Raw genomic sequence first — 23,974 nt, forward strand, 5'->3', positions numbered from 1 at the left:
TTATAATAAATTGATTATGTGACGTGAATAATTGATAATGATCATTAAAATATCTAAGAATCGTTTTCCTTTTTGAACCACATTTTCTTCTATATAAGGAAGGAGCTTCTTCAATTTTTATTCACACTAGAATTAAGATTCAATGCATCTCTCTCTCTCTCTCTCTCTCTCTCTCTCTCTCTCTCTCTCTCTCTCTCTCTCTCTCTCTCTCTCCTCTCTCTCTCTCTCTCTCTCTCTCTCTTCTCTCTCTCTCTCTCTCTCTCTCTCTCTCTCTCTCTCTCTCTCTCTCTCTCTCTCTCTCTCTCTCTCTCTCTCTCTCTCTCTCTTCTCTCTCTCTCTCTCTCTCTCTCTCTCTCTCTCTCTCTCTTCTCTCTCTCTCAGTTTCTTAAGTACCTTTGTTAGTGAAATGTAATTGTGAGGTTTTAAGTTGTACTGGTGCTGAGCTATTTTATCTATAGAGAGACTTTATTTAAATTTCTCTTGTTTGGTTGTTGAGGTTATCCTAGTAAAACCTCTGTTTGGTTTCCAATATTAGTCATCCTCATTCTTGGTTTGAGAGCTTAGCTTGTGTAAAGCTCCACTAGATTTCAGGGATCATCCTGTTAAAACCTCTCAGTCGATTATAAGAAGGTTATTGGGCACAAAACCTGTTAAAACCTCAGATATTATTCTTAGTGAAACTCTGAAGAAGAATTCTTTGAGGAGAGGAATATGCCAAGATATCGATCGAACCTCTATAAATTTTGGTGCAATCTCTCTCTATTCTCTTTCTTTAGTTTCAATTATTTACTTTTCTTTATTTTTATGTCTTTTTTTTTCCACTACTTTTATCTTTTCCTTTTAAACTATATTAACACAAACTGCATTTTAAGTAATTGACTTTAATTTAATTAGAATTTTTAAATGGCTCAATTCACCCCTCTTGTGATTGGAGTCACTCGATCAATAAACTCGATCAAAAAACATTGAAACAAGTCATAACTCGGCTCCACCGCCTACAACTTACAGGAAACAACTAGATCGAGCCTACAACTTATGGGAAACAACTCCGATCTAGGCCAAGAACATTCCATCCAGCATCACAATACTAAGATTTTGGCATCAAATAACCCGACATTTTTCTAATTACTCGGTCCTTCGGATCCATCCAACGATCCTCCAAGACAGTTGTTGGAATACATAATCGAAGAATGACTTAGAACCATGATCCGTAGAGTGATAACGTCCTAGCATCATACTATATTGCAGTCGTCCAAGAAAGGACCGTCAGATCAGATGGACATCTAGATCCACTAGCATCAACCCACTAACTAAGGTAGTAGTTTAGAACATTGATATGGCCATGCTCTAGTAATAAACTTTCTTAGAGTTGATTGAATCCTAAAGAATGTGAGATTGTAGTCTAAGAGATCTTTTGACATTTTTCCTTCGAGACAATTGTGACTAGTAGAAGTTTCTAGGAATTTGCAACCCTAGAACCATGCTATAAAAATGAATTATACATCAATTTCAGATGCATATTATTCCAAACTTAAACCTCACACTTATACACGCCAGTGACATCTGTTAAGTATATAGTAAGGTCCCTTTCTACTAAATTATATCTATCTATCTACAAAGCTACTTTCCCTAAGATATCTAAAAATTCTACCTTTTTTTTTTCACTCATCATAATATAATAGATAATTATACAGAGAATAAAATATTAATGACAATTGGTAAACTGAGAATTTTATTAAGGTGAAAACATTTACTAATACACAAGACATGTTTCCTCAAAGCATATGATAAAATTACACAAGGTAAGGTTATGCTAACACAGTTGAAATATAGACAGGTGTAGCCCTTTATGGAATGGAACACAACTTTTCAAACATGGTAATTCTTGTATGGGAACACTTTGGATATATTATTTCTTCGTCTCAAACTGATTAGTGAATTGGCTTAACAATTGGAATCACCTTTGGAATAGGTTTGTAAATTGGAATCACCTTTGGAATAGGCTTGTAAATTGGAACATAAACAGGTTTAACAATGGGAATAATTGGCTTTTTGAAGAAATAATGCTTATGCTTAAGAAATGCTTCTGGCTCAACAACAGAAGGGATAGGTTTTTCCACTGTGATTGGTTTGTGGAATGGCTTATAAGTTGGAATGTATTTTGGTATAGGCTTATAGTAAATTGGTTTCTTGTGAAAATATCCTTTGAGTTTGTGTTTCAGATGAAAAAATCCTATGAATTTTTCATCTTCATTGGGTCCTTGTAGGTTTGGCTTTGTCACCCCTTCATTTGCAACCTTCCCTTCTGTTTTCACTTCATTCCCTACATAAGAAATGCAATAATTTTGAAGTCGTATATTATAATACCATAAAGTTGTCACTACTCTTTTAAACAAATATGGGAAATATAAATGTATGAGACTAAGAGTAAACAAAAACGAATAAAAATGACAAACCTGAGGGATCATTTCTTGCTACAGCAGAAGTAGCATACAAGAATGCTACAAGGAGCAATAGAGGAATACAGAAAGCCTTTTTCATTATTGAGAAAATCAACAAAAGTGGTTTAGAAGTGGAAGCTGAATAGAGAAGCTTGAGTTACAATTCTCATAAACATGCAATATTTATACTATAAGCTACAATAGGATAATTAATGATACCTAAGTGACTAATATCTGTATTATTTTTTGTGATTGAATACATTAAAAGATAATTGGTTAATTATGTTTATCACCGTTTTTGTGGCTGAATTGGTTGTTTGTTAACATTCCATTAAATGAGCCTCTAAAGTTGGATGGTAAGATCAGTTACTTAGGGAAGGTTCACATACTCCATCCATTCTAAAATAAATATTCTTCTCTTAATAAACAAACTGCAATTATAAAACCATACATATAAATGGACCACACAGAGAGATACTATTACTTCTGAAGCTAATTTTTCAATACATTGTTGACTCACCATCTATGCAACGTAATGTAATTGAATGAGTAGTAAGTAGTAGCAAACCATATTCTTTAATGTCTTGTATGGCATCATTAATTCTAACCATAAGTACAGCAAATATATCTTATCCTGACAATGAAGTACACGCATAAAAACAACCGCTTATATCACCTAAACATGTTATTTATTTATTGGGTCTACTGACCAACACAATGCATGAAAAGTGATACTTTTGCATGGATAAAATTCATGTGAATTAGATAACCTCCATTAAAACAGTAATTTCTAAGGGATTTGGGAGGAGGTAAGTTTCATGCTAAATATGTCATCACAATTTTTATCCTGCGGGATTAGTTTTTGGAAATTTTTATTTACCACCAATAATACTAAAGTTGCAATGAACGTATGCATCAATGCAAAACTACGAGTCAAAGACGTGGCATTATAATGATAGAATAAGTACAAGCCTGGTGCTACATCCTTTTCATGGCAAAGTTTAGTAGCACTTTGATCGAGTACACCATCATGTTGCAGCCGAACCATGTAATGTGAGATGCGAACTATGTTCTTATGTTTTGAGATGCGAACTATGTTTTGATAGAGTTGTGCATGCTGTAGTAGAAATCTGTTCAGACATGCAGTTTTTCTAAGTTAACTTGTTGATTAAATAAGTTTTGTGCTTAAGTTTATTTAGTAGTCTATAAAGAGATTGTTCTCTCGTGTTGTTGAGAGAGGGTTAAATGTTGGTTGTTGTTATTCATTTGTAATCTTTTGTCCTAATTGAAAAAGTGAATAGAAAAGTTGTTTGTCAGTGAAAGGGGTCTTGATGAACCGGGAAAACAAAATCTGCTAGGCAGTGACAAAGTCGAAAAGTTGAAATTATGTGAACCTTGTGTGCTTGATAAATCCTGCAGAGTGAAGTTTAACAAAGGCAAACAAAGAACACATGGATCCATTGATTGCATTCATGCTAATCTTTGGGGACCTGCAAGGAATCCTTCACACTTAAGTGCAAAGTATTTTCTAAACATAATTGATGATTATTCCAGAAAGTTATGGGTATTCATCCAGAAGACTAAGGATGAAACTTCTGAAAATTTTAAAAGTTGGAAGACTCTGGTCGAAAATCATACTGGCAGAAAGGTCAATACGTTGATAACCGATAATGGCCTTGAGTTCTACAATGAAGCTTTCGACAGTTACAAAAATATGTCTTGTATTGAAAGGCACAAGGCTACTGGGGTACTACTCAGCAAAATGGTCTGGCTGAGATATTCAATCGAACAATCCTGGAAATGGTTAGATGTATGTTGGTTAGTGTTGGATTGAAGAAGGTGTTTGGGACTGAGCCATTGAGACTGCAACATACATGATAAATAGATGTCCCTCAACTTCCTTGGATATAAAAACAATTGAAGAAGACTGGTCGGGACATCCATCTAATATCGATAGACTTAGAGTATTTGGATGTTTAGCCTATGCTCACATTAGGCAAGACAAGTTCTAACCTAGAGTTTGAGATGCATGTTCATGGGGTATCCTGACGGAGTAAGAGCCTATATGCTATGGTGCTTAGAATAAGGTCACAAGAGGTGTATCACAAGTCGTGATGTGGTTTTTAATGAAGCATCAATGGAGTTCAAGAAAACTGATGATGGTGGTCGAAGAAGAGTTGTCATATGAAGAGACTCTTGTTGAGGTGGAACATACTGATGTTGAATTGCATAACCCAAATGAAGTCGAGGAAGAAGCACAACATGCTGACGAAATTGAGGAAAATGTTGAATGACTACCTACTGGTAAGAGACAGGTCGAGAAGAGTCATCAAGCCACCTCAAAGACTTGGTTATGTATATCTCATATCTTTTGTCTTAATCTCTGCAAGTGAGGTTTTTGATGCAGAACCTAGAGATTACAAGAAGCTATGAGGAATCGAAACTAGACTGAATGGATGAAAGCTATCAATAATAAGATGAAATCTCTTCATGATAACCACACTTAGGAGTTGATCGAGAAACCTGTTGGAGCCAAGTTAGTTACCTATAAGTGAATTTCCAAGGTTATGGAAGGAATCAAATCAGTGACGTCGAAGAGATTTAAGGTAAGGTTGGTTGCTAGGGGTTTCACTCAAAAAGAAGGAGTTCACTTTAATGATGTGTTCTCACCTGTTGTAAAACACAAATCCATTAGAATATTATTGGCCCTAGCGGAAAAGTTCGACTTAGAACTTGAAAAGATGGAAGTAAAGACAACCTTCGTGTATGGTGATCCAGATGAAACAATCCTGATGAGGAAACATGAAGGGTATGCAGAAAGAGGAAAGGAAGATTATGTGTGCAAGTTGAATAGGTCATTATATGACCCGAAAAAATATCCTCAACAATGGAATTGGATATTCGACAAGCTCATGACACACAAAGGTTTCACTAGGAGTCAATTCGACCGTTATGTTTACCTCAGATTTTGACCTAGAAGTTCACTTGCTATTTTGTTTATTTATGTGGATGACATCCTCAGAGCAAGCAACAATGTCGAGAATGTTATGAAAGGGTAAGGCTGAACTCGATAAGGAGTTCGACATGAAGAATTTGGGAGCTTCCACCAGGGTTCTTGGGATTGACATCCGGAGAGATAAAAAGCAATCGAGATTATGCTTTTCTCAAGAGACATACCTGAAGAAGATTCTCGAGAAATTTGGTATGTCGAATTCAAAGCCTAATGTAACACCAATAAATCCTCAATTCAAGATGTGTACTACTCAAAGTCCTAGTATTGAAGTCGAAAGATCCTATATGAATATCATTCCATATGCTAGTATAGCAGGTTCTTTTGATGTATGTTATGTTCTATACGAGACCAGACATAGCGTACAGAGTGAACCTTGTAAGCAGGTATATGGCAAACTTGGGAAGGAACACTGATAAGATTTGAAGTGGATTCTGAGATACATAAAAGGATCATTGAGTATGGTCCTAATTTATGGTGGATTCATGAGTCATGGCGAAGTCGAAATCAAAGGATTTATCGACTCCGACTACACAGGATGTATGAATAACAGAAAACCTCTTTCGGGATACGTCTTCATAATGTTTGGCACACCAATCAGTTGGAAAGCTTTTTTGTTGCCGAGCTACGAAGCTTTCAGTTCCTTATTGTACCCGAGGATACGTAGGAGCGAGACTCACAATCTCATCAAGCACCCTAACAAATTCTTTTTCTGACCCCTTTTAATTTCCTTTTGCACTTTATTACTCGAAAAAAACAATTAACATTAGCTAACTTTCAATCACAAGTTTAACTAAAAGGTTCTAGTTGAGTACAATGAACGTGAGAGGTGCTAATACTTTTCCATTGCGTAATCGACTCTCGAACCCGAATAGGGTTGCGATGACCATATTATTTTTCTTTTAGGATTTATCGATATTTTCCCTTCCCTTCTATGAAATAATAAAGTTCGGTGGCGACTCTGTTCATATTATTTTCCGTGAGCGCCTGAATGCTTTGCAAAAGATTGTATTTTTCGAGATGCGACAGCTGACGCCTCTGATGAAGAAACTTGCTCCAAGATAGAAAGAGTCAAGCCTAATTTGGTTTGATTTGCAATTGAATGTTAAAACATTTTTTTATTTTTTTTCTTCTGCCTTCTTTGCTTTAGGTCCTCTGTGTTATTATTTTTCATTGGTCCATGGTATTGTAAAGGATGTTCGAATTGCTTGGTACACTTTGTGAGATAAACTCTCCACCAGAGTCTTGAGAAAAGCATTAAGATAAGACGTGGTTGCGTAATGTTGGCATGCCAGACATACTTGTTTGTGTGTGCTAAGGAGAAAACCACACGTAGAGTAGATCCTTTTGAGGTTATTGTTGTCGAACAAGTAATTTGACGATGGCAACAATATTTTCTCATTGGATCCGTGACTCTAAGGACCTTTTAGATTGAAAGACAATGTGGTTTCATAGTGTTGGTCTATCGGACGTACTTGTCTATGTTGGGTAATGCGAAAACCATACTTATAGTATATCCTCTTGAGGGTATTATTATCCAGTAAGTAATTTAATGATGGCAATGATATTTTTTTATTGGATATGTGACTCTAAGGATCTTTTAGAACCCCGAGATACCATGATTGCATAGTGTTGGCCTGCCTGACGTACTTGTCTTGATGGGGTAACACGAGAACCACACCCAGACAAGGTCCTTTTAAGGGTATTGTCAACTAGAAAGTAATTTTGATAAAGGGGTAATATTCTCAAGAGCGGCCTGTGACTTTGGGAATCTTATAAACCTAAAGTCACCTTAACCGTTGTATACAGAACATTGAGAAACATCCTAAAACCAGTACCTAGACTCTAATGAAATTACCTGGATCTATATACCTGACATGCATTTCATTTTCCTTGCATACAAAAAGAAAACATATCATACTCTAAAAAATGTATTAAAAAATCCATGCATCCATATTTCATAATCATGCATGCATATCATCATTCCATAAACTCACTTTAAGCCTTTGTCCGCAAATAACCATTTGACGTCAAGACACTCGTATCAAGCATGTGGTAACTACTACGACGATGTAGCGTTTGGCACAAGATCAAGTCAGAATAAAGAAGGACATGGAGTTCATGAAGGGAAATGTCAACCAGATTCTGAAGACCGTAATAGCTATGGAAAGGGAGGAAAGGCTTCAATAAGACGTTGCAGTTATGAATGTTATTCTCGTCTTTCCTTTCTCCTCACAACCTACATTGAGAAATTTGTTGTATGGAGTTCATCCTGAGTATTATCGCTAACTAGTTCTTCCAAGGCCTTCAAGTCAAAGGTCATGGCTCATTCCTCAACCTTGGTTGAGGAACCTAGCACATAATCAGAATTACGCTTAGATAAGAACTCGTGTTAACGAAATGATCCCTCATTTTGTACCACTGCCCATGTCATATAATTAGTTGTTATCTAACCTAGTTGATATCTTTATGGCGACGTCTAGGATATGTGTCCCACTAGCATATCCATACCCACCTGGGTATGACCATAATGCTAGGTGTGAGTTCCATGATGGATCACCGAGGCACACCATTAGGGACTGTATAGCTTTCAAGTATAAGATAAAAGAGTTGATTGACAAAAATACATTGACTTTCAAGAGAGATGGCCCAAAGGTGAACATCTTGTTTAGCAAGCCAAGCAAGAAGCACAATACCATGGTGTTCACTTTTTGCAAGGAACATAACTAATGGGAAACTCACATTGTCAACATCCCGAACCAGATGAAGTGACTTAGAATAATCCAATGTCTCTTTCCAAAGAAGTTGAGAAACCTGTAAAAAAAATTCTCAAGTAAGGCAAATGATCAAAAATTTGGCAAGGGGCAGTCATCTACTGCATGTCCACACATAACGATCGCGCCACCAGTAACGACGCCTCTCAAGATTCCATGTCAGCAAAGTTTGATCAATTCATCCTCAAGGGTATGGGAATCAAAATCGGAAATATCATAAAAAGTCTAAGCCCACTAAGTTGAATTCCCAAAGAGGCGACTTAGGAAAAAATTAGGGTAATCCCAATGTACCATGCAAAAATTAGGGATAAAAAAAAGAAGAGCAATTAAAGAGGTAGTGTAAATCCTCAACAAGAACAAAACAAGATTAATGACCTCCATATCACGAATCAAAGGGTCACCAACATCCATGAAAAAACAACACAAGGTGGCTGCCATTACAAAAAAATCTTGAATCATCATCGTCACTCTTACACTGTCGAACTCTCTTGAAAGAAGAATATGTGTGTGGAATTAAACTGAACTAAGGACTGAAGATTATCACGAAGAAGGGGTGGGTTAAAATACAATTTTGAGCCTTATATCCTTTTGTTTGGAAATCATGAACAAACTGATCTCACATCATTGAATAAGAGATAAACTGATAAAATCTAACCCAACAAGTATTATCAATATTAACACAAAAATCTCAATTTATTTTCTATCATTTCATTTTCTCAAACAAACAACTGAAAGATACCTTTCTCTTAGAAAACATTCCTCTTAGAATCATAGAAAGTGTTGTACGGTGTTTAAAACACAACCAGTTCATGTAGATACAATAAGTTTCGTACTTGCTTTCAAGCTACAACAATCGGCCAAAATGATGTGTTAATTAGCTGAATAATTAAAAATGTTAATTGATCTTTTTATATTTTTTAGGGTTAATACCTCTTTTCCCCTGCCATTTGAGTCATTTTATAAAAAAAAGCTGTAAAAAAAGTTTCAATTCCCCCCAAACCTTTCAAGATTCGTCTCTTTTCTCTCCTCATTAAAACCAATCGGCTTAAAAGCTGATGCGTCATTGACATGTAACTTAAAAGCTGATGTGTCATTGACATCTATGGTTGTTCATTTTAAATCATTTCAACGTGTGTAAAGCAGTATGCATAGTTACCAAAATACCCCGAATTTATGATATTGTTTCTCAATTTCAATTTAATCATACATCTAACACCTATGGCAGATAGCTCCATATTCTACAGTAATGGTTACCTCTACATCACAGGAAAAAATCTACTTTGTGAAATCACTTACATGTAAGAAAACAAGAAGAGAAAAATATAATTTGCGATCAAGATCATGTGGTTCAGAAAGGGGCTTCATTGGGATAAGGTTAATCCTTCCAAGAAAACTAAAATTTCTCCAATCGAGAATGCTTTACCCAAAAAAACAGCATCAATATGGGCGGTTAAGAATATAAATTTCATTGAGAGGTCTCAAACACAAAATAATCTTTAAGTCTGATGAATAAGATGTCTGTACATAAAACAATCCCCAATGGTGAATGACTTAGGTTCATGTTTTTTATCTCTTTTGCTTTTGAGGAACAAAACGGACCCCTTGCTTTCTTAGTTCCAAGATACTCACTTTCTGACTTTAAAACGAAGAAGAATGTAGGAGAAGACAAGAGGAATGAAGGAGAAGACGAGAAGAATGAAAGAAAATAGATTTAGGGATTCTAATTTCCCTTTCGCAAATTCAAGTGTAAGTGTTAGGTTAGAAGATGAATTGGTGGTATTTTGATAATTTTGCATATTAGTTTACATAAGTGGAAATCATTTAAAATAAAATAAACTCAATCAACTTTTAGGTTGATTGAGTTTAATGAAGGAGAAAAGTGAGGAATCTTAAAAGATTAGGGGGAATCCAAATTTTTCTTACAAGTTTTTTCCCATCGAAAATAGCACAAATAACAGAAAAAAATAGATATTAACCGTCTTTTTTATTATTACAAATAAAAATCTTTAAGGACCAGACATCACTTTTTATAACTAAAATCTAAGTTTTTTTGATTTCTGGTCATACAGAAAAATATAATAGATTTACAGAAAATATAATATTAATGACAATTGGCACATTGATAACTTTATTAAGGTGAAAACATTAAGTATTGATAACTTTATTAAGGTGAAAACATTAACTAGTACACAACACAAGATAAGTTCTCTCAAAAAAATAAAAATTACACAAGATAAATAGGAGAGGTGAGGCTATTTATATGTAAAAGTTTTATGGAATTGATTATATAACTTTTCAAGGCATTGTACTTCCTTGGAACACTTGGGATATATTATTTCTTCGTCTCAAACTGATTAGTGAATTGGCTTAACAATTGGAATCACCTTTGGAATAGGTTTGTAAATTGGAGTAACCTTTGGAACAGGCTTGTAAATTGGAACATAAACAGGTTTAACAGTGGGAATAACTGGCTTTTTGAAGAAATAATGCTTATGCTTAAGAAATGATTCTGGCTCAACAACAAAGGGGGTAGGTTTTTCCACTATGGTTGTTTTGTGGAATGGCTTATAGGTTGGAATGGGCTTATAATAAATTGGTTTCTTGTGAAAATATCCTTTGAGTTTGTGTTTTAGATAAAAAATCCTATGAATTTTTCATCTTCATTGGGTCCTTGTAGGCTAGGCTTTGTCACCCCTTCATTTGCAAGCTTCCCTTCTGTTTTCACTTCATTCCCTACATAAGAAATGCAATAATTTTGAAGTCCTATATTATAATACCATAAAGTTGTCACTACTCTTGTAAAAAGTGAATAGAAAAGTTGTTTGTCAGTGAAAGGTGTCTTGTGGAACTGGGGAAACAAAATTTGTTAGGCAGTGACAAAGTCGAAAAGTTGGAATTATGTGAACCTTGTGTGCTTGGTAAATCCCGCAGAGTGAAGTTTAACAAAGGCAAACAAAGAACACATGGATCCCTTGATTACATTCATGGTAATCTTTGGGGACCTGCAAGGAATCCTTCACACTCAAGTGCAAAGTATTTTCTAAACATAATTAATGATTATTCCAGAAAGTTATGAGTATTCATCCAGAAGACTAAGGATGAAACTTCTGAAAATTTTAAAAGTTTGAAGACTCTGGTCGAAAATTAGACTGTTAGAAAGGTCAATATATTGATAATCGGTAATGGCCTTGAGATCTGCAATGAAGCTTTCGATAGTTACAATAATATGTCTTGTATTGAAAGGCACAAGACTACCGGGGTACTACTCAGCAAAATGGTCTGGCTGAGATATTCATTCCAACAATCCTGGAAAGGGTTAGATGTATGTTGGTTAGTGTTGGATTGAAGAAGGTTATTTGGGTTGAGGCCAATGAGACTGCAGCATACATGATAAATAGATGTCCCTCAACTTCCTTGGATATAAAAACAACTGAAGAAGACTGGTCGAGACATCCACCTAATCTCGATAGACTTAGAGTATTTGGATGTTTAGCCTATGCTCACATTTGACAAGACAAATCCTAACCTAGAGTTTAAGATGCGTGTTCGTGGGGTATCCTGACGGAGTAAAATTCTATAGGCTATGGTGCTTAGAATAAGGTCACAAGAGGTGTATCACAAGCCGTGATGTGGTTTTTAATGAAGCATCAATGGAGTTCAAGAAAACTGATGATGGTGGTCGAAGAAGAGTTGTCATAAAAAGAGATTCTTATTGAGGTGAAACATACTGATGTTGAATTGCATAAACCAAATGAAGTTGAGGAAGAAGCACAACATGCTGACTAAACTGAGGAAAATGTTGATGACTACCTCTTGGTAAGAGACAGGTCGAGAAGAGTCACCAAGCCACCTCAAAGACTTGGTTGTATATCTCATATCTTTTGTCTTAATCTCTACAAGTGAGGTTTTTGATGAAGAACCTAGATATTACAAGGAAGCTATGAGGAATCGAAACTAGACTGAATGGATGAAAGCTATGGATAATAAGATGAAATCTCTTCATGATAACCACACTTAGGAGCTGGTCGAGAAACCTGTTGGTGCCAGGTTAGTTACTTGTAAGTGGATTTTCAAGGTTAAGGAAGGAATCAAATAAGTGATGTCGAATAGATTTAAGGCAATGTTGGTTGCTAGAGGTTTCACTCAAAAAGAAGGAGTCTACTTCAATGATGTGTTCTCACCTGTTGTAAAGCACAAATCCATTAGAATATTGTTGGCCCTAGCGGAAAAGTTCGACTTAGAACTTGAACAGATGGAAGTAAAGACAACCGTCGTGTATGGTGATCCAGATGAAACAATCCTAATGAGGAAACATGAAGGGTGTGTAGAAAGAGGAAAGGAAGGTTATGTGTGCAAGTTCAATAGGTCATTATATGGCGCGAAACAATATGCTCAACAATGGAATTGGATGTTCGACAAGCTCATGACACACAAAGGTTTCACTAGTAGTCAATTCGACCACTATGTTTACCTTAGATTTTGACCTAGAAGTTCATTTGTTATTATTTATTTATGTGAATGACATTCTTAGAGAAAGCGACAGTGTCGAGAATGTTATGAAGGTGAAGGTTGAACTCAATAAGGAGTTTGACATGAAGAATTTGGGAGCTTCCACCCGGATTCTTGGGATTGACATATGAAGAGATAGAAAGCAGTCGAGATTATGCTTATCTCAAGAGACATACCTGAAAAAGATTCTTGAGAAATTTTATATGTCGAATTCAAAGCCTAATGTAACTCCAACAAATCCTCAATTAAAGATGTGTACTACTCAAAGTCCTAGTATTGAAGTCGAAAGATCCTATATGAATACCATTCCATATGCTAGTATAGTAGATCCTTTTGATGTATGTTATGTTCTATACGAGACCAAACATATCGTACAAAGTGAACCTTGTAAGCAGGTATATGACAATCTTGGGAAGGAACAATGAAAATATTTGAAGTAGATTCTGAGATACATAAAAGGATCCCTGAGTATGGTCCTAGTTTATGATAGATGTGATGGAGAAGTCGAAGTCAAATGATTTGTCGACTTTGACTATGCAAGATATATGAATAACATAAAAGCTCTTTCTGGATACGTTTTCACAATGTTTGGCACACCAATCAGTTGGAAAGCTTTTCTTAAGAAGGTTGTTTCCTTATCAACCACTATAGTTGAATAACAAAAAAAAAACAAAAACATCTTTTTTGTTGCCAAGCTACGAAGGTTTCAGTTCCTCATTGTACCCGAGGATACGTAGGAGCGAGACTCGCAATCTCATCAAGTACCATAACAAATTCTTTTTCTGACCCCTTTTAATTTCCTTTCGAACTTTATTACTCGAAGAAAATAATTAACATTAGCTAACATTCAATCGCAAGTTAACTAAAAGGTTCCCGTTGAGTATAATGAACATGAGATGTGCTAATAATTTTCCATTGTGTAATCGACTCCTGAACCCGAATAGGGTTGTGAAGACGATATTCTTTTTCTTTTAGGATTTATCGATATTTTTCCTTCCCTTCTGTGGAATAATAAAGTTTTGTGGAGACTTTGTTCATATTATTTTCCGCGAGCGCCTGAATGCTTTGCAAAAGATCGTATTTTTCGAGATGTGACAGCTAACGACTCTGTTGAAGAACTTGCTCCAAGATAGAAAGAGTCAAGCCTAATTTGGTTTGATTTGCGGTTGAATGTTACAACATTTCTTTATTTTTTTTCTTCCGCTTTCTTTGATTTAGGTCCTTTGTGTTATTATTTTTCATTGGTCCATGGTACTGTGAAGGATGTTCGAATTGCTTGGTATACTCTGTGAGATACACTATCCACCAGAGTCTTGAGAAAAACATTAAGATAAGACGTGGTTGCGTAATGTTGGCATGCCACACGTAGTTGTCTGTGTGTGGTAATGCGAAAACCACACGTAGAGTAGATCCTCTTGAGGGTATTGTTGTTCAACAAGTAATTTGACGATGAAAACAATATTTGCTTGTTGGATTTGTGACTCTAAGGACCTTTTAGACCGCAAGACACTGTGGTTTCATAGTGTTGGTCTATCTTACGTACTTGTCTATGTGGGGTAATGCGAAAAACACACTTAGAGTAGATCCTCTTGAGGGTATTATTGTTCAGCTAGTAATTTAACGATGGCAACGTTATTTTTTATTGGATATGTGATTCTAAGGATCTTTTAGAACCCCGAGATACCATGATTGCATAGTGTTGGCCTGCCTGACGTACTTGTCTTGATGGGGGTAACACGAGAACCACACCGAGATGAGGTCCTTTTAAGGGTATTGTCAACTAGCAAGTAATTTTGATAAAGGGGTAATATTCTCAAGAGACGCATGTGACTTTGGGAATCTTATAAACCTAGAGTCACCTTAACTGTTGTATACAGAACATTGAGAAACGTCCTGAAACCAGTACCTAGAATCTAATGAAGTTACCTGGATCTATATACCTGACATGCATTTAGTTTTCCTTGCATACAAAAAGAAAACTTAGGACGTAGCGTTTGACACAAGATCAAGTTAGAATGAAGAAGGACATGGACTTCATGAAGGGAGATGTCGACTAGATTCTGAAGACCGTAATAGCTATGGCAAGAGAGGAAGGGCTTCAACAAGACGTTGCAGTTAGGAATGTTATTCCCGTCTTTCCTTTCGCCTCACAACCTACATTGATCAATATGTTGTATGGAGTTCATCCTGAGTATTATCCCTAACTAGTTCTTCCAAGGCCTTCGAGTCAAAGGTCATGGTTCATTCCTCAGCCAAGGCCGATGAACCTAGCACATAATCAGAATCACGTTTAGACAAGAACTCGTGTTAACCAAATGATCCCTCATTTTGGACCACTGCCCATGTCATATAATTAGTTGCTAACTAAGCTAGTTGATAACTCTATGGCAACGTCTGAGATATGCATCCCACTAGCATATCCATACCCACCTGGGTATGACCAGAACCTAGGTGTGAGTTCCATGATAGATCACTGGGGCACACCATTAGGGACTGTATAGCTTTCAAGTATAAGATAAAAGAGTTCACTACAACATTTTTAGTTTATCACAAAGCCTAATTTTGGAAAGGTAAAAAGACTATTCTCATAGAGTTTAATAGAAAACAAATTTTAAATTCCATTGCGGTAGTGGATATATTTTTTGGAACTTTTATGCAACAGTTGGAAACTGTTCCGATAGATGACAATGAGAACGACTCTTATTAACAACGGGTTAACGCCGTTCTCAAATAATTTTTAATTATCTTAACAAATTTTTAATTATGAGAGACTGTTCTTCTATGTATAGATAATCTTATTTTCATTTTTAGTTTTAGAGTTTTAGAGTTTTAGAATTTTAGAATTTTAGAGTTTTATAATTTTTAATTAGTAAGATTGGATTGTCTTTTGCTTTACATTATAGTACTAGAGTTTTCGGGTAATAATCTTATTTTCATTTTATTACTTTTATTTTGCAGATCATGAATGATAATATTAATGAAGATTTTCAGTCATTCGATGATGAAGAGACGTAGATATGGAGATGTAGATGTAGATGTTTAAGTTTACTTTTATAGGTTCAAGATGTTATTTTCATTGTGAACAATGATTGACAATATGAAATGTATATTGAAGAAGTTTTGTTGATTGTGAATCATGATTGGCATTAGTGTGTGTGTGTGTGTGTGTATATATATATATATATATATATATATATATATATATATATATATATATATATAATGGATTATGTTATTTTGTTATGTTATTTTTTAAATTGAAAGATCATTTTAAAATTGGTATATGAATATTACTATGTATAAAAAATTATGAATGATTATCATGTTTATAAAATAAAATGGTTTCACATTAAAAAAAAACATTTGTTGCAATGGTTATAAGGTATTGTTGTAGTATAAAATCGTTCCAATAGCCTTTGAAGAAGAAATTTAGATATGGATCTACTAGAACGGTTTCAAATGAGCAACAACTACAAATCATTGTTATGTCAAATGAAACAGTCGTTCCTAAAAACACTAGAAAGCCAACGGTTTTAATATGAGAACGAAGTACAACTGTTGCTATTGGAAGCCATTTTCTAAGGAATACTAAAAAAACGGTTATGTACAGGGTGTTCCCATTTGACACAATAATCGTTGCAATAGGTTAGCGTAATGCCTCAGTTTGGCACGATCTGAAAACTTTTCTAATAGAGAAAGGAAACAGATTTATAAGTTTTTGTAACGTTTTTGTTGCGTTGCAGTAGAGTCAAAATGTTGTAGTGGTTGATTGACAAAAAGACATTGACTTTCAAGAGAGATGGCCCAAAGGTGAACATCTTGTTTAGCAAGCCAAGCAAGAAGCACAATACCCTGGTGTTCACTTTTTGCAAGGAACATAACCAGTGGGAAACTCACATTGTCAACATCCCGAAACAGATGAAGTGACTTAGAATAATCCAATGTCTCTTTCCAAAGAAGTTGTGGAACCTATAAAAAAAATCCTCAAATAAGGCAAATGATCTATAATCTGGCAAGGGGCAGTCATTTGCTGCATGTCTACACATAACGATTGCACCACCAGCAACGACGCCTCTCAAGATTCCATATCAGCAAAGTTTGACCATTCATCCTCAAGGGTATGGGAATCAAAATCAGAGATATCGTAAAAAGTCTAAGCCCGCTAAGTTGAATTCCCAAAGAGGCGACTTAGGAAAAAATTAGGACAATCCCAGTGTATCATGCAAAAATTAGGGATAAAAAAAAGAAGAGTAATAAAAGAGGTAGTGTAAACCCTCAGCAAGAAAAAAACAAGATTAGTGACCTCCATATCACGAATCAAAGGGTCACCGACATCCATGAAAACACAACACAAGGTGACTGCCATTACAAGAAAATCTTGAATCATCATCGTCACTCTTACACCATTGAACTCTCTTAAAAGAAGAATGTGTGTGTGAAATTAAACTGAACTAAGGACTGAAGATTATCATGAAGAAGGGGTGGGTTAAAATAAAATTTTGAGCCTTATATCCTTTTGTTTGGAAATCGTGAACAAACCGATCTCACATCGTTGAATAAGAGATAAGTTGATGAAATCTAACCCAACAAGTTTTATCAATATTAACACCAAAATCTCAATTTATTTTCTATCATTTTATTTTCGCAAACAAACAACTTAAAGCAACCTTTCTCTTAGAAAACATTCATCTTAGAATCATAGAAAGTGTTGTACGATGTTTAAAACACAACCAGTTCATGTAGATACGATAAGTTTCGTACTTGCTTTCAAGCTACAACAATCGGCCAAAATGATGTGTTAATTAGTTGAATAATTAAAAATGTTAGTTGATCTTTTTATATTTTTTAGGGTTAATACCTCTTTTTCCCCCTGCCATTTGAGTCATTTTATAAAAAAACTGTAAACAAAAGTTTTGGTTCCCCCCTAACCTTTCAAGATTCGTCTTTTTTCTCTCCTTATTAAACCCAATCAGCTTAAAAGTTGATGTGTCATTGACATGTATGGTTTTTCATTTTAAATCATTTCCACGTTTGTAAAGCAGTATGCATAGTTACCAAAATACCCCCAATTTATGATATTATTTCTCAATTTCAATTTAATCATACATCTAACACCTATGGCACATACCTTCATATTCTACAGTAATGATCACCTCTACATCACAGGCAAAAATCTACTTTGTGAAATCAGTTACATGTAAGAAAACAAGAAAAGAAAAATATAATTTGCGATCAAGATCATGTGGTTCAGAAAAAGGCTTCAGTGGGATAAGGCTAATCCTTCAGAGAAAACTAAAATTTCTCCAATCGAGAATGCTTTACCCAAAAAATACCAGCATCAATATGGGAGGTTAAGAATATAAATATCATTGAGATGCCTCAAACACAAAATAATCTTTAAGTTTGATGAATAAGATGTCTGTACATAAAACAATCTCCAATGGTGAATGATTTAGGTTCATGTTTTTTATCTCTTTTGCTTTTGAGGAACAAAACGGACCCCTTGGTTTCTTAGTTCCAAGATACTCACTTTCTGACTTTAAACGAAGAAGAATGTAGGAGAAGACAAAAGGAATGAAGGAGAAGACGAGAAGAATGAAAGAAAATAGATTTAGGGATTCTAATTTCCCTTTCGCAAATTCAAGTGTAAGTCTTAGGTTAGAAGATGAATTGGGGATATTTTGATAATTTTGCATTGATTTACATAAGAGGAAATCATTTAAAATAAAAAAACCCATAATCAACTTTTAAGCTGACTGAGTTTAATGAAGGAGAAAAGTGAGGAATCTTAAAAAGGTTAGGGGGGAATCCAAATTTTCCTTTACAGTATTTTTTTTCTTCAAAAATAGCACAAATAACAGGAGAAAAAAGAGATATTAACAGTCTTTTTTTTATTATTACAAATAAAAATCTTTAAGGATCAGACATCACTTTTCTTGATGGGGTAACACGAGAACCACACCCAGACGAGGTCCTTTTAAGGGTATTGTCAACTAGAAAGTAATTTTGATAAAGGGGTAATATTCTCAAGAGCGGCCCATGACTTTGGGAATCTTATAAACCTAAAGTCACCTTAACCGTTGTATACAGAACATTGAGAAACATCCTAAAACCAGTACCTAGACTCTAATGAAATTACCTGGATCTATATACCTGACATGCATTTCATTTTCCTTGCATACAAAAAGAAAACATAGCATACTCTAAAAAATGCATTAAAAAATCCATGCATCCACATTTCATAATCATGCATGCATATCATCATTCCATAAACTCACTTTAAGCCTTTGTTCGCAAATAACCATTTGACGTCAAGAAACTCGTATCAAGCACGTGGTAACTACTACGAGGATGTAGCGTTTGGCACAAGATCAAGTCAGAATAAAGAAGGACATGGAGTTCATGAAGGGAAATGTGAACCAGATTCTGAAGACCGTAATAGCTATGGAAAGAGAGGAAAGGCTTCAATAAGACGTTGCCGTTAGGAATGTTATTCTCGTCTTTCCTTTCGCCTCACAACCTACATTGATCAATTTGTTGTATGGAGTTCATCCTGAGTATTATCCCTAACTAGTTCTTCCAAGGCCTTCAAGTCAAAGGTCATGGCTCATTCCTCAACCAAGGTCGAGGACCTAGCACATAATCAGAATCACGCTTAGATAAGAACTCGTGTTAACCAAATGATCCCTCATTTTGTACCACTGCCCATGTCATATAATTAGTTGTTATCTAACCTAGTTGGTAACTTTATGGCGACGTCTAGGATATGTGTCCCACTAGAATATCCATACCCACCTGGGTATGACCAGAACACTAGGTGCGAGTTCCATGATGGATCACTGGGGCACACCATTAGGGACTGTATAGCTTTCAAGTATAAGATAAAAGAGTTGATTGACAAAAAGACATTGACTTTCAAGAGAGATGGCCCAAAGGTGAACATCTTGTTTAGCAAGCCAAGCAAGAAGCACAATATCATGGTGTTCACTTTTTGTAAGGAACATAACCAATGGGAAACTCACACTATCAACATCCCGAAACAGATGAAGTGACTTAGAATAATCCAATGTCTCTTTCCAAAGAAGTTGAGAAACCTATAAAAAAAATCTCAAGTAAGGCAAATGATCTAAAATTTGGCAAGGGGCAGTCATCTACTACATGTCCACACAAAACGATCGCGCCACCAACAACGACGCCTCTCAAGATTCCATATCAGCAAAGTTTGACCATTCATCCTCAAGGGTATGGGAATTAAAATCGGAAATATCATAAAAAGTCTAAGCCCGCTAAGTTGAATTCCCAAAGAGGCGACTTAGGAAAAAATTAGTGCAATCCCAGTGTACCATGCAAAAATTAGGGATAAAAAAAAGAAGAGCAATTAAAGAGGTAGTGTAAATCCTCAACAAGAATAAAACAAGATTAATGACCTCCGTATCACGAATCAAAGGGTCACCAACATCCATGAAAAAACAACACAATGTGACTGCCATTACAAGAAAATCTTGAATCATCATCGTCACTCTTACACTGTCGAACTCTCTTCAAAGAAGAATATGTGTGTGGAATTAAACTGAACTAAGGACTGAAGATTATCACGAAGAACGGGTGGGTTAAAATACAATTTTGAGCCTTATATCCTTTTGTTTGGAAATCATGAACAAACTGATCTCACATCATTGAATAAGAGATAAGCTGATGAAATCTAACCCAACAAGTATTATCAATATTAACACCAAAATCTCAATTTATTTTCTATCATTTCATTTTCTCAAACAAACAACTCAAAGCAACCTTTCTCTTAGAAAACATTCCTCTTAGAATCATAGAAAGTGTTGTACGGTGTTTAAAACACAACCAGTTCATGTAGATACGATAAGTTTTGTACTTGCTTTCAAGCTACAACAATCGGCCAAAATGATGTGTTAATTAGCTGAATAATTAAAAATGTTAGTTGATCTTTTTATATTTTTTAGGGTTAATACCTCTTTTTTCCCTGCCATTTGAGTCATTTTATTAAAAAAAACTGTAAAATAAAGTTTCAATTCCCCCTAACCTTTCAAGATTCGTCTCTTTTCTCTCCTCAATAAACCCAATCGGCTTAAAAGCTGATGTGTCATTGACATCTATGGTTGTTCATTTTAAATCATTTCAACGTGTGTAAAGCAGTATGCATAGTTACCAAAATACCCCGAATTTATGATATTGTTTCTCAATTTCAATTTAATCATACATCTAACACCTATGGCACATACCTCCATATTCTACCGTAATGGTTACCTCTACATCACAGGAAAAAATCTACTTTGTGAAATCAGTTACATGTAAGAAAACAAAAGAGAAAAATATAATTTGCGATCAAGACCGTGTGGTTCAGAAAGGGGCTTCAGTGGGATAAGGTTAATCCTTCCAAGAAAACTAAAATTTCTCCGATCGAGAATGCTTTACCCAAAAAAAACAGCATCAATATGGGCGGTTAAGAATATAAATTTTATTGAGAAGTCTCAAACACAAAATAATCTTTAAGTCTGATGAATAAGATGTCTGTACATAAAACAATCCCCAACGGTGAATGACTTAGGTTCATGTTTATTTATCTCTTTTGCTTTTGAGGAACTAAACGGACCCCTTGCTTTCTTAGTTCCAAGATACTCACTTTCTGACTTTAAAACGAAGAAGAATGTAGGAGAAGACAAGAGGAATGAAGGAGAAGACGAGAAGAATGAAAGAAAATAGATTTAGGGATTCTAATTTCCCTTTCGCAAATTCAAGTGTAAGTGTTAGGTTAGAAGATGAATTGAGGGTATTTTGATAATTTTGCATATTGATTTACATAAGTGGAAATCATTTAAAATAAAAAAAAACTCATAATCAACTTTTAAGATGATTGAATTTAATGAAGGAGAAAAGTGAGGAATTTAAAAGGTTAGGGGGGAATCCAAATTTTTCTTTACAGTTTTTTTTTTCTTCAAAAATAGCACAAATAACAGGAGAAAAAAGAGATATTAACGGTCTTTTTTTATTATTACAAATAAAAATCTTTAAGGATCAGACATCACTTTTTATAACTAAAATCTAAGTTTTGTTGATTTCTGGTCATACAGAAAAATATAATAGATTTACAGAAAATATAATATGAATGACAATTGATAACTTTATTAAGGTGAAAACATTAACTAGTACACAACACAAGATAAATTCTCTCAAAAAAATAAAAATTACACAAGATAAATAGGAGAGGTGAAGCTATTTATATGTAAAAGTTTAATGGAATTGATTATATAACTTTTCAAGGCATTGTACTTCCCTGGAACACTTGGGATAGATTATTTCTTCGTCTCAAACTGATTAGTGAACTGGTTTAACAATTGGAATCACCTTAGGAATAGGTTTGTAAATTGGAATAACCTTTGGAACAGGCTTGTAAATGGGAACATAAACAGGTTTAACAATGGGAATAATTGGCTTTTTGAAGAAATAATGCTTATGCTTGAGAAATGATTGTGGCTCAACAACAGAGGGGGTAGGTTTTTCCACTATGGTTGTTTTGTGGAATGGCTTATAGGTTGGAATTGGCTTATAATAAATTGGTTTCTTGTGAAAATATCCTTTGAATTTGTGTTTTAGATAAAAAAATCCTATGAATTTTTCATCTTCATTGGGTCCTTGTAGGCTAGGCTTTGTGACCCCTTCATTTGCAAGCTTCCCTTCTGTTTTCACTTCATTCCCTACATAAGAAATGCAATAATTTTCAAGTCGTATATTATAAGGGTAATGCTAACTTGTGCCCCAAGGGCATAACTTAAGAGATAAATATAGAAACAATATCTTGGAAATTGTGTATTGAATTTATTAAAAAGTTATAATTAATAATTTTTTTTATTTTTTTAATACAAATTTTCTATTTGTGGATTTCTTAACATGTGTCCTTGGGGCACAAGTTAACATTACCCATATTATAATACCATAAAGTTGTCACTAGTCTTTTAAACAAATATGGGAAATATAAATGTATGAGATTAAGAGTAAACAAAAACGAATATTAATGACAAACCTGAGGGATCATTTCTTGCTACAGCAGAAGTAGCATACAAGAATGTTACAAGGAGCAATAGAGGAATACAGAAAGCCTTTTTCATGATTGAGAAAATCAACAAAAGTGGTTTAGAAGTGGAAGCTGAATAGGGAAGCTTGAGTTACAATTCTCACAAGCATGCAATATTTATACTATAGAGGACAATCAATGGTACATAAGTGACTTATTGTTTTTTTTGTGTTCAATACATTAATAAATTATTGGTGGCTGATAATTGTGTTTATCACCGTTTTTGTGGATTGAGTTGGTTGTTTGTTATGATACTATTAATTAAATGAGCCTCTAAAGTTGGATGGTAGGATGGATCATATACAATACTTCCAGTTTGTTAGGGAAGGTTCAAGTTTTACTTAGAAAACAATAAATTTAAGTAGAACGCATGCAGAAATACTATTACCACTTAAGCCAAATTTTGAATACATTGTTGACTCACCATCTTTGCAACAAATCAAAGCATGTAAATGAGTAGTAAGTAGTAGCAAACCAAATTCTTTAATGTCTTGTATGGCATCATTAATTCTAACCATAAGTCCAGCAAATATATCTTATCCTGACAATGAAGTATACACATAAAAACAACCACTAATATCACCTAAAAATAATACACGGAAATTGACCCTCTTCTATATTATTTATTTTTTGGTCTATTGACAAACATAGTGCAGGAAAAATGATACTTTTGCTTTGGTAAAATTAATGGGAAATACATAAGCTCCATTAAAACCGTAATTTCTAAGGGATTTGGGAGGAGGTAAGTATTCACGCTAAATAAGTCATCACAATTTTTTCCCTCACAGCTATAAATAATATACTTTATAATAAATCTTTCACTTCGACCGAGCAATAACCGGATATATATTTTAGGAGCATTATGATTAATTTTATTTTTTAAAATATATAATCTATACCCTCGATTATTCCGAATCGAATAAATATGTCTATAACGGATCTCGCTCCAAATCCTAGATACGGCAATTTTATTTCAAGTAACTTACGAGCCAAGTGTTATTATTTCTTAGTTAACACCTTTTCCTTTTTATCTATTTATTTTGAATTATAAAATTATTATTTTCAAATGTCTTTATTTTTCTATTAGTTTTGTATTTTTAAATTTGTATCATTTCTCAGTTATTTTGCCCAACCGATG

The 23,974-nt window shown here is 34.6% G+C and overlaps 1 protein-coding gene across 8 annotated transcripts; it reads right to left on the reverse strand.

Annotated features, from left to right (window-relative positions):
• Positions 1-1,709: 1,709 nt before the first annotated feature.
• Positions 1,710-22,957, reverse strand: LOC127075729 (repetitive proline-rich cell wall protein 1). 8 transcript variants are annotated; one of them, XM_051017191.1, is made up of 4 exons: positions 22,786-22,957; positions 22,121-22,459; positions 10,610-10,620; positions 1,710-1,991 (listed from the first exon to the last, which is right to left on the reverse strand). In XM_051017191.1, the coding sequence occupies exons 1-4, from the start codon at positions 22,868-22,870 to the stop codon at positions 1,932-1,934; spliced, it is 495 nt and encodes a 164-aa protein (XP_050873148.1). In that variant the 5' UTR covers positions 22,871-22,957; the 3' UTR covers positions 1,710-1,931. The 8 variants fall into 8 exon arrangements, with proteins under 8 accessions (XP_050873148.1, XP_050873154.1, XP_050873153.1 ...); XM_051017197.1 differs by lacking the exon at positions 10,610-10,620 and adding an exon at positions 10,759-10,796 and having other exon boundaries at positions 1,710-2,110; positions 22,297-22,459; positions 22,786-22,953; XM_051017196.1 differs by lacking the exon at positions 10,610-10,620 and having other exon boundaries at positions 1,710-1,972.
• Positions 22,958-23,974: the final 1,017 nt, after the last annotated feature.

The sequence above is a fragment of the Lathyrus oleraceus genome, chromosome 4 (assembly GCF_024323335.1).
Source record: "Lathyrus oleraceus cultivar Zhongwan6 chromosome 4, CAAS_Psat_ZW6_1.0, whole genome shotgun sequence".
In the NCBI taxonomy this organism is placed as follows: domain Eukaryota; kingdom Viridiplantae; phylum Streptophyta; class Magnoliopsida; order Fabales; family Fabaceae; genus Lathyrus; species Lathyrus oleraceus.